Source organism: Trematomus bernacchii, unplaced genomic scaffold (genome assembly GCF_902827165.1).
Source record: "Trematomus bernacchii unplaced genomic scaffold, fTreBer1.1, whole genome shotgun sequence".
NCBI lineage: Eukaryota > Metazoa > Chordata > Actinopteri > Perciformes > Nototheniidae > Trematomus > Trematomus bernacchii.
In genome coordinates this window covers 8,048,472-8,064,278 of record NW_022987739.1, presented here as the reverse complement: position 1 = coordinate 8,064,278, position 15,807 = coordinate 8,048,472, and the positions used below count along the sequence as shown (strand labels likewise).

Sequence of the window (15,807 nt, the reverse complement as noted above, 5' to 3'; positions counted from 1 at the left end):
GGATCCATCCCCATCCCCAATTTCCTCACAAAACTGTGATGTTATGGTTGAAAACATGCAGAATGTATTTTTTCGTTTTTATTTTATTTTACTAATTTTGTTCGGTATTTAATTTGTCATTTTCGTGTCTCTAAAAATATATGATTTGCAAAACTGTACTTTTAATATAATGTGACCCCAAATAAAGAAAGAAAAAAAGAAAACATGCAGAACATTTTTAAAATACATTCAATTCCAAGTACGTTTTCACATACAAGGGATTTGAATTTGTGAAATTAAAAGTGTAAAGTAGCCTATTAGTGAAAATCAAAAAACATAAAAAGAAGATGAAAACAATAATGATAATACATTTTTTTTTACTGGTAATATACCTGGTTTTATTTTGACCAATGCTCAAATAATGTAGTGAATTTGTAGTTTACTAATGGGAATTATTTGATTATATCTTTTTTTCCTTACAACATATAGATTATTTATGTGACTGATTATACGACAGCAGCTAATTTGATTCAAGTGGGAACAAAACACATTCCCCTCCCTTTCCCTATCCATATTATATGGTGATTTATAAGGACACCCAGATAGAGCCCACCTGTTGCAGCATTTCTCGCTTGTGTATAGCATGCACATACACGTGAAGGTGGAGGCGCACGAGGGAGGGGGAAGAGAGGTGGGGGTTGACTATCACCCAATCAGATGTGACCTCCTCCTCAGCACTATAAAGCATCGAGCCCCTCTCAGAAGCACATCATTCACTCAGTGCGCTTCTTCCTTCTCACAGTACGCACTAGTGTTGACTCTTCTTCCATCTACCGAACCCGATGCAGGATTAACTTCATCCTTTTAACCAAGAGCCAGTTTTGTCTCCATTTTTTATTACTTGGACGGAATTGACTAACGGATCAAATATGCGTCTTATCCACAACATGAGCTCCATTGCGGAGTATTCACCAGTTGAGAGCTCGGTCCCCAACCGGGTCATTAAAATGGCTGTGATAGGAGGCAGCGGAGTTGGAAAAACAGGTAAGAAAAAGGATAAAAAAGAAACGACTACGTTGTACTTTACTTACAGTTCAATCTTAAAGTGATTTATGTTGTGCTCTAGTCGTTTATTTGTCTAATATTGTATTTTTCTTTATTTTAGCACTCGTGGTGAGATTCCTAACGAGGCGCTTCATCGGAGACTATGAGAGAAATGCTGGTGAGTAACTGAGAATAACACGTTTTAAATGATGACGTTTGGCTATAAATGTCCTTCTTTTTTTTTAAAGTGAGAAATTTGTGCTAAGTATTTTTGTTTTCTTTTGTGTGCGCAGGTAATCTCTACTCCAGAGAAGTCCAAGTCGATGCAGAGCAAGTGACCATCCAGGTTCAAGACACTCCTGGCGTTGAGGTAAGATCCTTTTCTATTCTCATTTTTTTCCCTTCTAGCTATCTTCTCCCAGACAGAAACCAGACAGTTTATTTTCCCTGGGCTGACTGCAAAGTAACTGAGCCCGCATAGTTCAACATATGAAAATCTGTGGAGGTTAATCCAATAGAAAGATAATATAATCGAATTCACTGTCTGGCTGTTAAGATCATCTAAGCCTTTCGTGACTGGGCACCAGTCCAAAAACCAAAGATCTGTGTGTATGTATATTTTCTCCCGGAGTAGAGCCCTTCAGTCTGGCTGTCTAATCTCCCATTTAGCGTAATAGATGTCTGAGGCCAGGGTAAATGATACCCTGATCCCGATCCAGACTCCTCCATCATCCACACCTCTCTGTTCTGCAGCAGTAACACTATAGCTCCTGTCTGCCTCAGTCAGCATTCCTTTCATTTCTCAAGATTAATTGCAAAAAAAGTCAGGGAACATTAAATCTTCATTTTAGTTCAATAGACGATGCCTAAAATGTTTTTCTAAGTAAGTGTTCTGGGTTGAGTATTAATCAGTCTCCTTTTTTCTTTCCTCTCCAGATGACAGATAATGGCATTAACTTACCAGATCATGTGACCTGCTCCATCAAGTGGGCTGATGCCGTGGTTCTGGTGTACTCTGTGACCGACCGACGTAGCTTCGATCTGATCGAGCAGTTGCACCAGCAGGTGGTTCGTACCGGAGGCGCCAACATGCCCCCGGTGATCCTGCTGGCCAATAAGGCCGACCTGCTGCACCTGAGGCAGGTCGACGCCCAGCAGGGCCCTATGCTGGCTGAAACTCTGGGCTGCTCTTTCTATGAAGTGTCTGCCAGTGAGGACTATAGCCAGGTGCACAAGGCTTTCCACAGGCTTTGCTGCCAGCTAGCCAAGCAGCCGGCTCCTGCCTCCAACTCCACCAGCGCCGCCACAGAGAAGAGGCGCTCCCCCCTCATCCCAAGGCCAAAGTCCCCCAACATGCAAGACCTGAAGAGGCGCTTCAAGCAAGCCCTGTCAGCCAAAGTCCGGACTGTCACCTCAGTGTGAGGAGCACTAAGAAATGAACATGGTCCCGGGTGGCCAGAGAAAGAAAGCATTGAGGAAAGCTGAGATAAGCAGGCAGAAGATGTACGCTTCTCAACTGAAGTCCTGAGTCTGGCCGATTGAAGGCAGATGTGACACAGCTCTACGTAGCGAGATGATTCTTGGTAATGACCTCTGAGTGGCAGGTGATCGCTCTGTCCGAACGCATGTGTGAGGAGGTTCATCATCTGTTCAGGAGCAGAAACTACATTTATGAACACAGAAGCAGCTGTGAGGCTGACTGAGCCCAAGACTCTCTGCACATAAAAAAAGAAAGAAAACTAAGCTCTCCTGGCAACAGCAGAGCTGAAGGACGGCTTATTTTTAGCTGTGTTGCCCATTGTGGCTTTTCTTTATTCAGACTGCCACTACTTGGCACCACTAAATGCTGGGTTTTATTATACCAGCCACTTGAGCCAGGGCTCTGTGTAGCCATGTGTGTGTGTACTAAGTGTCTTGCATGAAAATACCTGCAGTATATGTTTGCAGTGTTCAGAAGCATCACTGTGCAGAATGATGGGAGAAGAGGGTGGGGGGTGGGGGGTTGTAGCGGGGCAGCAGACACAATATGTAGCGTGTGGCCGTTATTATACTGATGCACTTTATAAAAAGAAATGATCCAAAGGGCTTATTGTTATTTATATGTTCCAAACATGACTTTTTGTTCACAATAAAATGATGAAATTGAATTCTATGTCTCTGGTTTTTCATTTATCAGTTTTAATATGTGTATTCGACAACCGAAACAATGACGTAAGCAGACAATACATTTCAAATCACTCATTTAAGATGGTTTACCAATATGGTATCATAGTGCATTATCAATCATTTTCACTACTTAAAAAAAATCATAGCTGTTTTATAAGAGAAAGATTAAATATTTCCTTTCCAATCTGTGGTCTAATGAGAAAGAACACGTTTCTCTACAGTGTAAAGCAGTCATATTCTGCCCACAAATCTGAAACTGTATTTCACAGATAATTTCAAACTGATCATAAAGGAATGGTAACAAAGCAACAATATATTCAATTTATATGTTTAAGTCTTTATAACTAACATAATAAGAGCATGTTGACGTAGCTACCATGCCCCCTCATGTGAATATGTAGATTGTAGCGTCTGCACTTAGGTGTGTTGATTATCATGAGGTGTACTAGAGGACCACAATGGACAAAAATCCTTCTGGCTTTATAGTGTTTTCATCCTCTGATCTTTAACAAATGCAATGACTGCAGTGCGGTGTTATGTTTTTTTGAATCATCAAATAAAAGCTAACAATCTAACAATAGCATGTCCTTGGCTTTAAGACACAATGAGGAACGTCATTGATGATGTGATGGGGATGACTAATACAGGCGAGGGAAGTCTGACCAATGGACAACCCCATTCTTATCAAATGCTTAGATACCAGCATTAATGAGGAGCATGACTGGACTGCCGCTTCTCAGGTCCTTAGATCTGCCTACAGATAAAACCCTGGTGCTGTCATCAGCCACTGGAAATCAAGATGACAAAGAAATCTAAAGAAAAGCCGGAACCAACAGCAGTGGAAGAGTTCATGTTCAGGCTCTACTGAGGATAAAGAAAATAAATCAATCCCTTTTCCAATTAACTTGAATGTGTGTTTCATTATGTTAGAGATCTGTTTATTTGCAGTCCATAATCTAATTAGGCAATCATGAATGTATCCCAGTCTGATCTGTCATCAAAGCCTGAACACACAGGATTTATTCCTCTTTTGGACATGCGGTACACTCTGGTTGTCAATGCAGGTGTCTAGGTGGGTAAACTTACTAAATAATAGCTGAGGTGATTAATGTGGAAGAGAATAAAGGGAGAATGGAGAGGGAGGAGGGGGATGCAGGAGTGTGAAGACGAGCTCTAAGTGTGAGCAAATTATGGGCCAAACGCAGACGCTGTGAAACGTCTTGTTAATTATTCTGCTCTTATGTGTCACTGTATGAAGTGTTGAGGTGTGAATGGACCCTAACAGATTGTGTGTATTCTCCATCACAACAGCAGGCCTTCTTTGAGTTTACACATACAGTCTACTTTCAACACAGCCTGGTCAAAATGCCTAACAACTGAGCAAATGAAAGGCATCATCACACGACCGTGTTTGACAAGTCACTGGTTTTATTGTTTCATATTAACATTTGATGTCATTTCACACCTCTTGCTGAAAAACACTTTAAAGCGGCTTTGGATGGAGAGTTTCTGTTTGGAATACACACTCGGATATTTACATTTTTAATTATGTCTGCAAGAAAAATAAAACCCAATAGGTACTTTAATATCATAGCTTTAGATTTCACTTTAGAATACACACATAGACATGAGCAGGGAAGGAATGTTGCCGAATCGTTTCCCTTGCAGCTTTGACAGTGATTCTCATTTACTGACACTCAAATCACACCCGAGGAGGTGTCGAGAGGTCGCATCATGTGCTCTTCCACGTGCGTGTGCATGGTGTGTTTCCACGTGACTGCCCCTTAAACACCGATGTCAGGCAGCAGTCTTTGGGTGGTGAAGAGCAGCTCGGGGATATCCGTCGGCCTCAGCAATCTGGTAGACAAAACCAGCACCTGTAGAGAGCACAACACCGTCAGGAGGTGAAAGCGGGTCACTGTGACACAAGGCTCATAGATGACCTGAATGTTACGGTGAGTAATGTGCACGTTGGCAATCAGCATGAGCATGAATCAGGTGCCCTCATCTGGTTTTATTTTCATCATTTGATTGATTTATTATATAGCTCCAGGATTATCCCTTTACAGGATGTCTTTGGTCCTGATAACATGTCAAAGTGACTCTTTCAGACATGACACAAGCAGACAATGTATCACATTTATGAAATAAAGGTTTTTAGATACATATATAAAGAAAGAAGCCACTGGTATACACGTTTTATATTAAACTGTTACGTGTACATGGATTTGACACTTAAGAAAGCAACATTTGAGGTAGGTAATCCATTTTAAACTTATTTTGAATACAAAAGGTGAATAGTCTTGCAACACTGACAATTACAATTTGGTGTGGAAAAATTACAAAAACCTAGATACAAAAAGAATCCCTCCTTCCTCCAACCCTCATACCAAGAGAAAAGTGTGTTATCTATACTTTGAGTGACTTCAGCGAAGCTCTCTCCAAGTACTTTCTCCTTTAGAATAAGATCCCCAGTCCTCTTACAGTATGCTCTATAACAGAGGAGCTCTGTTTCTCCTGCAGCAGTGTTGCTTTAACTCTGGGTCAGCACCTAAAATGGCAATGGGCCTGTTTGTAGTGGCAGGGTAAGTATGTTTCGGAGGAATTTAGTCCAAGTGCAAGACGGAAACTTTGCAGTTCACTGTAACTATTCACCAGCGTCTGGCCCACAGACATCCGCCATCATGTACACACACTCGCTAGCGTACAGTATGCAGGGCATGCATGTGCTCAGGTCAGTGTGTTCTGAGGTGAGCATGTGTGTGGCCCAGCCGTTTTAGTATAAGCTCGTCTTTATTCAGTTTTCCTGATTACAGATGGAAGGCTTTGATCGTCGCCAGGCCTTTCATTTCCTCTGACCTCCTTCTCAAAGCCTTTTATTAAGACAAACCCACATAACCCAGCCTGGTCTCCCTCCTCTCCTCACCTCTCCTCCCCCCCCCCATCCCCTCTCACAGGGAAAACACGTTCATCTGGATGTTTTGCATGTTGTGTGGACTGCATATGTAATCAGCACTACAGCGTCATGAGCACACAGACAGACCAGCTCATGGATGTGAGGCGTGTTACTGCCACCGGTGTATGTAGGTCAGTGGGGATGTTGGCTCAATGTCACATATTCTCCTGTCTGTAACCTGCCCTCTGATGGCCACAGTGTACCTCTCATTATGACTGAAGAGACGACCCAATTACATGTAATGTCAGTTCACTTCAGGATGCACCATTTCAATATTCCTGACAGATTTTGTACTTTTTTTGATATTTCTAAAGCAACATGAATGATTTTAGTTAGCATTTGAATGAGTCTTTAGCACATGTTACCCCTTAAAGACCTATTGTGATAGAATATCAAAGGTTTATAAAGTGAATCATCCACACACCATCTCTATCTGCAATGTTTATTTAATTGACACATGCATATCAAAGACTATTGGATGGTTATAGTTATAGATGCTCACATGAATGTATGAATGAAAGACTTTTAAGTTTGGGTTTCACTTTGACTTCATTCGTTAGATTAAAAGTACATTTTCAAAGGACACACAAAGGCTCTGAAGCATGTGTTCTGCATTGGGAGGGACAGGGACAGGTTGATGGAAGTGTGCAGAGATAAGATGTGCCACTTAGTGAAAGTGAGGAGAAGAACATATTCTACTGTATATCCTGATGATAACATACATCAACAGCTCATTGATGTTAAGGAATGTTCATTCTTAAACATGAACAAGGTTCTGGCTATGAGTGGCTTTTGGCTTATTCCCTATTCTTACCAAAACAAGCACGTATATGCAGCTTTTTATTTTTATCGGGAAAACACTCTAAAAGACCTATTGTGATAGAATATCACAGGTTTATAAAGTGAATCATCCACACATCATTTCTTTCTTTTGATAAATATCAATGTCTATTGGGTGGTTATAGATGCTTACGAAATACTTTTCACTTTGGGTTTCACTTTTACTTCATTCATTGGTACATTTTCAAAGTTTGGCATTCAGGGTTCTGATAATGGGCAGCCTTACATATAACCATCCACTCAACAACTCATTCATTTCTATCAATCCAGTGCTTCAGTTTCTCTTGACCATGGCAGAACAAATATTCAGATCTTTAACATCAAGTCAAAAAAATTGCAAGTAAACTATCTCGAATAAGTACAAATAAAGAAGCATAAAAGTAAAACAAGTATGGAAGAATAACGGTTGTATACAAAATGTACTTACTGTACATTAAACAAAAGCAGTGAAGTGACAAATATTATATTTTCTTCTGAAATAGAGAAGTTGAAGTATCATAACACAGACATACCTTAAAGGTGGCGTAGGTAAGTTTGAGAAACCGGCTCGAGATACACTTTTTGTTATATTCCATGGAATGCTCTTAACATCCCGATAGCAATGAATATCTTAAGTGCTTTGACAAAGAATCCATAAAAAAATGTCATCTGTGGAAGCCGTAGTACTGTAAAAAGCACGACCAGCCCGGCTAAAATAACTGGATGGCCTACCTGCCTGTCAGCCTTCCATCTGTGCACAAACTTATCTCGTGCCCTCATTGGTCATGTGCACGTTCGTGTGTGTTGGAGGAGGGGCTCTATAAGGAAGTGGCAGATTTTCTCCGGTTGTGTATTTTCAAATTCTAGCGATCTCGAGCCGGTTTCTCAAACTTACCAACCCCACCTTTAACAATGTAATGAAATACTGGAAGAAATGTACTTAGTTACAGTCCACCACTGCAACAATGCTTGGAAAGCAACGTTTAAACAGTATGTTCAGGTCCAAGCAATATCAAAATACACATGGTTTAGTCTATAAAGCTGCATCAAGAACTTCTTTCAAAGGGACCTCAACAATTAAGTCTTAAACCGATCCAGTAAAACTTTTCCTGAGTTTCTTTCTCCTAAAGAGATCGGAAATACTTCACCAGCCTTGGTACAGGGACAGTTTGAGAAAATAAACCTTTAGATTTTCAGGGTTTTTGGTTATTTGCTTAAGGAAAATATACAAAAGCTGAAGAAAACAGACACAGAAATAAACATAATTCAAACCTTTAAACAGCAGGAAAGGTAGAAAACACAGCGATGATGATGATGCAGAGAGTTACATATTATTCATCTAGCCTCTACTCACCTGGGTTCCTGGTTTGTGAGTGGAAACGCTCTCTTTGATGAGACGTAGCTCTGCCGGAGTGACGCCACCAACCAGGAAGAGGAAGAGCAGGGGGTTGTCGCCAGGATGTGGGCGACTCACCTGTGAAACGGGACATTGTGATTGGTCAGTGCATTCCTAATCCATTGGAGATACAGTTTCTTACTAAAGAATAGTCTGTGAGTAACAATGTGATATTGTAGTGATAGTGATGATTGGGCTTAAAGCTCAATGGATAAGGTCTACTGGCCAAGTGTTTTAATGGCAGGTACGTGGATTTGTAAGTAGGTGTTTAAACACACTTTCATACAACGCTTGCAGATAGAAGCGTTATCATGAAGCCCCTTTCCAGTATAGCACTCACTCACTCACTGATAATTCGCTTGTGCATCAAAGAACATGAATGACTGTCATTAAGATGGGTTTTTATAGTGAGTACAGTCAGTGTGTTTTTCTGCTGAGCGTGATTGGCTGATGGGGAAATAATGGCTGAGCGTTCTATTGGTTGTCGAGCAGCAGTCAGGGCACACATGCAGCGTGCGGAGGCTAACCGAGCAATCAGAGCCGCGGGGGGGCGGAGCCGGGGAGAGAGTGGCTGTACACGTGTGGCCCCAGCGGGCTGGCGTGAAGCATGTCAGGGATGATTCATGTGTGACATGTGAAGCCAAATAATGTGATGCCTCCTTGGGTTTTCTGCTCGAGTGGTATTCAGAATTTGAAAACACGGATTCAGTGACACAGACACTTCAACTACATGTGCGGGTTAATCACCGATTTGCTGGATACACAAATGCTGTGAAACATGTGTTCTGCCATGGGAGGGACAGGTTGATGGAAGTGTGCAGAGATAACATGTGACAGTTGGTGAACGTGAGGAGAAGAAAATATTCTGTTGTATGTCCTGATGATAACATACATCAACAGCTCATTGATGTTAATGAATGTAATGTTCATAAATGTTATACTTAAACAAAAACAAGGTTCTGGCCATGAGTGGCTTTTGGCTTATTCCCTATTCTTACCAAAACAAGCATGTGTTTGCAGCTTTTAAAAAAAAAATGGAAAACCCTTTAAAAATCAGGGAAAGATTGCTTTCCCCTTATGGGTAGACGGGGACGCCTTTCTTTGAATTTTGTCCTCGTGTTCATGACAGCTGACACAGGAAACAGAGTCAGCAATGTTACGGTGGTTGTTGATTTTGAATATGTATTCCTAATTAAGTCTCCCTTTCAAATAAGAGGTGATGAATGTTTCAGGGGACCGATTAAAAAAGATAGTTTTGATGACTTTTATTTTATTTGTGCTGAGTTTAAAACATTTTTTTTGTGTGATTAGAGATCAGTCTATTGGCTTTAAGAAGGGCATATTAATTGTATGTTTTGGGTGTTAAAAAAGTATTATAATCATCCTTATCCCTGTTGATTTGATTTATTATATGTTCACCACACATGAAAGAACAGGTCCACGTGCATGTTTGCATCATTGCCTATTGGATCTGGAGCCGATTCAAAACTGTGATAAATGCAGAATAATTTGTCCTGGCAGTTAATTCTGATCGTCACCTCTCAATTGGATACTCACTACGAGGAGGGAAAAAGTACTTTAAAATAAAAGCACTGCTCCACAACCTCCCTACATTTAAAATTCCACTTTGGAATCAGGACCCAGCATCACCACTGCTCTTGCTGATATCAAATGTATCTTATGAGGTGCCTCAGACAGATCTTTAAGTTTGGAATCATGTTGCCAGCATTGCTCACATACTGTCAGGTCAGCGAGACCTGATGTCAAGCTTCACAATCATTGTCAAACAATATGTAATTTGCTCTTATGGGGGGTTTAGCATGAAACACTTGAAATAACTAACGGATAAGTTAAAAAAGAAAGTAGAAAGAAAGTGAGGTCATAGAAAACTATTTCTGCTAAAAAGTAGCAATAGCAATGATGGAGAGTCAGACCTAAACATTTCAGATGTGTGTATCTCACACTGCACTGTAACCTTTATTCATGTACCTTTGTTATTCATGTTTTATTATCTTTGCTTTTAAATGAGTGTTTTTAACTGCCATTTTATATCTCTGCTTTTAAATGAGTGTTTTAAATGCCATTTTATAATATGTTTCTTAATGCTCTTAATGCCTTTCATTTATGCAAAGCACTTTGAATTGCCTTGTGTTGAAAGGTGCTATATAAATAAACGTGCCTTGCCTTCAAGTGTGAGATTACAAAGCAATGTGACACAGTGTCAATTCATGTTGCACGTGTTAATGACATGGCTTCAGAGTCATTGTGACTTGGAGTGCTCCTGCAACATGGATCCTTACTCCTAAGAAGCAAACAGCAAATTGAGCTTCATAATAACAAAATAACCGCCGTGACTTAGGCCCCGGCCCCACGAGGACGCATACGGTAAAACGCATACGCAAACGCAATCGCAAAAAAGGCTTCCGTCCACACGCAATAGACACCGGAAAGTGTCTGTTCACACGAGACAGCTCCGTTTAGCTCCAACCGCTGGAAAAGCTGCAGTACATATGACGCGGAGGTGAGCAGGAGAGGTGGGGAGAGGCGGGGCTATTGCGTCATCATTATCAGAAAATGATCGTATAGGGCGTAATAACGGAGCCGTTGGACCCCCCAGAGCGTTGCGTATGCCGTTCTATCCACCTCGGGACCCGTTATCGTTACCGTAGTCGTTTACTGCCATAGTCTGTCGTCCTAGTGTGGCCGAACGGTCTATACGACACAAAACTGTAACGGAAACTACCGTATGCGTCCTCGTGGGGCCGGGGCCTTAAGGGCTTATTTGGTTGCTGATGTTAGTTGGATGGAGGAACTGCAGCAGTCAGATCACCTGTAGGACACACCGAACATAAACTCTCATTTACACAGTTTGTGCAAAAGCTCTCCCTCAGTCAGAACGCAGGCTGCAGGGTTCGCTGTGTTTAATGATACAAACTGTAGCATACGCAGCGGCTCTGTGGTTAAAAATAGACGTTTTATTGGGTTGTTTTACAGCATAAAGGGTGTGCTCCTGCAGAACGCTCCAAGCTCAGGTTTATAGACGCAGTCCGTCTGAGTTGGTGGTTCGTGGGCCAAGTTTGTTAATTTGTGTAAAACCAAGCTGTGGTTACACAACCCGTCTAATGCCCCCCCCCCCCCCCGGGTTATCATCCGTTTAAGCAGGCCCAGATGTGGGATAATCAGACTGTGGTGGCTCAACATTACCCACAAGCCCAAAACTACGCGTCTTTTGGAGGAATATGAATGCAACCCAAACATTCTGCTCTTTTGTATCTCGCACTGATGCTCTAAAAATGTGGGGAAACAGATAGAAGTTCTAAGAATAAATGAATAAATAATGATTGTGTAAAACTCCTGCCAACAATTCCTATTCTATGAAACATTGTTTAAAGAAAAGGATCATAAGAATAAAAGGGTTTCTTGTTACTTAGACGCTCAATCACTGACAGTATCTGTTTCTCTTCCAGTGTTTCTGTTTCTGGGAAGCATCAGTTCCTTAATACCAGATATCATTTGAGGAATACATTTTGCCCAAACAGTGACTGGGTGTAATGCTTCGATGCATTTAGATATTGTTAAGCAAATCTGTTTGATTAAAATGTACATTTGTATAGTTGTTAGACCTTTATAAGTAGGCACATCAAAAATCATATATAAAAAGTACAACAGAGCTTTTGATGGTTCATTGGCCGAAAAGGGTAAACACTGAACATGTGCAGACATGATAAGCCTACTCAAATGTCAAATCAGGTCATATACAGGCAGTGGAAGAGGGCACTTTATTTCCACAGAGGGTAGTTGTGCGAAAGGAGGGTTAAGAGGATATCACAGAGCTGACTGACCCCATTACATACACATGTGTTTTGTGTGTGTGTGTGTGTGTGTGTGTGTGTGTGTGTGTGTGTGTGTGTGTGTCTCTGTCTGTCTGTCTGTCTGTCTGTCTGTCTGTCTGTCTGTCTGTCTGTCTGTCTGTCTGTCTGTCTGTCTGTCTGTCTGTGTGTGTGTGTGTGTATGTGTGATAGTCAGCAATATCTGACCTTCATGAACATGCTGAAGCTGGTCTTGAGCAGGTCCGTGAGGCCTCCGGACATGTAGTCGATGTCGGGACATTCAGGTCTGTCAGGACGGAAGACTTCCTCCAGGATCTGCTGCAGAAAAGGACGATATGTCGCCTGCAAAACGCCAAACAACACATTTGAGCACCAGTATCATGTTAACACCCCAAAACACCCCTACCAAGTACACAGTTTTATTTTAAAGTGTTTGTTAGAACTGTGATAATCGACAGTAAACACAGTGTTTGTGAATCTCTGATTATTGAAAAGCTTCTGTTAGACTCTGCATGTTTGTGTGCGAATAGTCGTAGGTGGTACATACAGTTATAAACAACTCTGATGGACCAAACAGGCGGCGAACTCCTGAGTCACTTCAGGAAGAGGAGCTTGAACACTGCTACATTAGGACCAATCCTGCACTGTTGGATGAGGCTAAAAACAGCTCTGTGGCGCTTATGAGTCACCGCTAAAGGGTATACATCTGGTTAAGAATAAACACCTACTAGTCTGATAGGATTCATGCAAACATTGTTCTATAAATGGTACTTATAAAATGTCAAACTACCTTTATGGATGGGGAGGGTAATGTGGGTCAATGGGTCAAAAGTTGAAACATCAACTTTTTTGTAGGCTCCCATGAAATGTTAAGACAGTCTTGATCCTGATGTAATGTATCCTACTGACTGTGGTGCCTTTTACATTTCTCTGAGCGCCACCATGATGTTCATATGTTTATATTTTTACTTGATTTCCATTTAATCGTCATTTAAAGTATTACATGCAGGTTGTTTCGTTTGTTTTTACCAATGCTTTTTTGTTTTTTATTTACACAGAGTAAATGTTGTTCACCCCTTATGTGTAAAACCTAAAACACCACTGAAGTGTCCAAAATAGAAGACAGTAAGCCATACTTTGGCATATGTGAGATTAAATGTATGTACCCATGAAAACAGTCATTTTTTTCCAATAATATAAACATATTGACACCATCCTATACATAACATGCCTTTTCAAAACAGTCAACACAACCTGGATCCCTTTTCCATAGGTATGAGCTAAAACAAATAGAAAATACCGTTTTTCTTCCCCTTCTATTTGACAGTGAAAAGCAGAGTTTCTCTATGTTGATGTCCTTGTGGGAGCTGAACTGCAGAACCTGGACTTAAGTCTCAGACATGCCTCCTCAGATTCTTTAAAAGGTGATCCATAAAAAGCCTTCTCTGCCCAGCTACCCAGGACGGAATGTACCATTTATAGGCCGCAAAGCTAGCGGATCGAGAATTCAAGACCCTTTTTTTCTTTTTTTTAAGGTTGCTGTCTCTGAGAACAATAAAGACCCAGATGAGACTTGGCAGGGCTTTATTTAAGAACTCCAAATAGCAAAGGTCTTAAAATAGAAAGGTTAAATACCTTCCAGTACAGTGAATGACTTTCATTTGACATGAGACTAGAGTTAGTGACCATTAATGGAACAGTGAACCGGCTATTGGGCAAAAAGAGATACAACGACAACAAAGAGGCACAAAGCAACCCCATAGAAACTAAAAATGACTACAAAGAGACTCAAAACAATTACAAAGAGACCACTAATGACAACAAAGAAACACAAAACTAGAGAGATGCAAAACAAACACAAGAAGTTACAAAACAACAACAAACGAGGCTTAACAAGAATTACGTTTTTTTATATCTTGCCCCCATGTGGGATTTGTTGTGGGGTCTTTTGAATGTCTGTACCCAGGGTCCTATCATCTCAAAATCCACTTAAGTTGAGGCTATATACAAAAATGTGAAGCAAGTGTGGAACAAAACTTTCTCTTCCAATGTTGTCGGAAATGGACCGTAAAAAAGTATCAATCTACGTAACTGATGATTCAAGCATTACATACACACACCTACACAAACACACAGTTGTTTATATGCTAATGTTCCAGGTGTTTCCACCCACATGCATCCTTTCACCTTAATTTGGAGTATCAGTATGCATCACTCTCACACCCACTCATCCAGCAGAATTAGGCCTGGGGGAATCCTGTTTTTATTATTTATATAAACTAATATGTACTTCTGCCAACATGACATGAATACCTGGGTCAGCCTGCACAAGCTAAGCTGGGAGTAAACACATTAATGATTCACCTCCGGTTGAATAACACGCTCACGCACGCACAGACAAAACCAACAGCAAACAACCGTGGTCACACACAACAACACTCTAATCCAGAAAGCTTAAACAAAATCCCATTTAATTACCACCACACACACACACGTGATGAAAGCAATATTGGAACCAGTCGTATAATAATGCCAGTGCTGAAATATTCATGTCTACACACAAACATGTGAGCACACATACTCTGATATGTGGGTATCAGTTTTCTTGCCAGAGTAGACTGAACCACATCAAAAACACACAGAGAGCAAAAATAAAGAACAGGCTGAAGTGTCTTTGAAATAATGTGGTCATACATATCAAGAAGTTTCACTATGCAACTCATTTCAGAACGAGTACAGCATGTTTTCTCCTAATGCTCACAGGAAGGATGTCATTTGTTTATTCAATACAAACAAAGAGGTGTAAACATGTCGATTTGTAGTCCCATTAATGGCTGAAGTATTGCTTGGCAGGGCACAGTGACTTTGTGAAGTCGCTAGCCCAGACAAACCTTTTTGCATAAATCATTAAAAAGAACTGCACTGAAACTCATAACCTTAACTAGGGGGAAACGTAGGATATGTTATTTTACAATTTGGGTAATCAGACCCTTTTCTTTACAGTATTCACTGATGTGGTCATTGGTCAAATGGTCGTAGCTATCTGGATGTATTTTATTTGTAAGAAATTATTTTCTATGAGAGACAATGTTGATTGATTGAGATGACGTTGTTTAATCATAACTGGGTGTTTGCAGTTTATTTATTTGGTTTGCTATTTTATAGAATATCATTTACCGCTTTTATGTATTTGTTTGTTTATTTGTTTGTTTATGTATTTTTTATTTATTTTTTTGTTTGTTTTTCAATAACAAATGTATTTCTATAAGAAAAATGGATGTGTAATTAAGTAGATTATTTGTTTATATATAATTTAGAATCAGTAATATTTTTATTTGACACTGCTTAATTTTGTACTGTAAAACAATTCTCATGTTACATTTTTGTATAATTGTTTTACACATTCGAAATAAATCAAATCAAATCGTAAATAATAAAGACCATTGGCCAATACCTCAGCCTCACCACACCTGCTGCTCACGTGTGTATGCACGTTGTCTTTGATTGTCTTATTCCCTATCTTACAAATCAATAGATTTATAAAATAAATCCAGATAAGGAAGTAATCTGAGTTCATGATTGCCAGACATATGCAAAGTATTTTAACAATCTAATTT

General features: G+C 40.3%; 2 protein-coding genes across 2 annotated transcripts in view; one reads left to right on the top strand and one right to left on the bottom strand.

Annotated features, from left to right (window-relative positions):
• Nucleotides 1-762: 762 nt before the first annotated feature.
• Nucleotides 763-2,998, top strand: rasl11b (RAS-like, family 11, member B). The gene is made up of 4 exons (XM_034147512.1): nt 763-1,023; nt 1,145-1,201; nt 1,317-1,393; nt 1,960-2,998. Exons 1-4 carry the CDS (start codon nt 909-911, stop codon nt 2,443-2,445), a joined length of 735 nt encoding a protein of 244 aa, XP_034003403.1. The 5' UTR covers nt 763-908; the 3' UTR covers nt 2,446-2,998.
• Nucleotides 2,999-3,211: 213 nt separating this feature from the next.
• scfd2 (sec1 family domain containing 2) overlaps nt 3,212-15,807 on the bottom strand; it is an 82,683-nt gene continuing 70,087 nt past the window's right edge. Inside the window, exons 7-9 of the mRNA XM_034147589.1 lie at nt 12,398-12,532; nt 8,319-8,438; nt 3,212-5,066 (exon numbers count right to left, since the gene is read on the bottom strand). Coding sequence (XP_034003480.1) covers nt 4,974-5,066; nt 8,319-8,438; nt 12,398-12,532 — 348 coding nt within the window. The 3' untranslated portion in view covers nt 3,212-4,973. The remainder of the gene's footprint in view (nt 5,067-8,318; nt 8,439-12,397; nt 12,533-15,807) is intronic.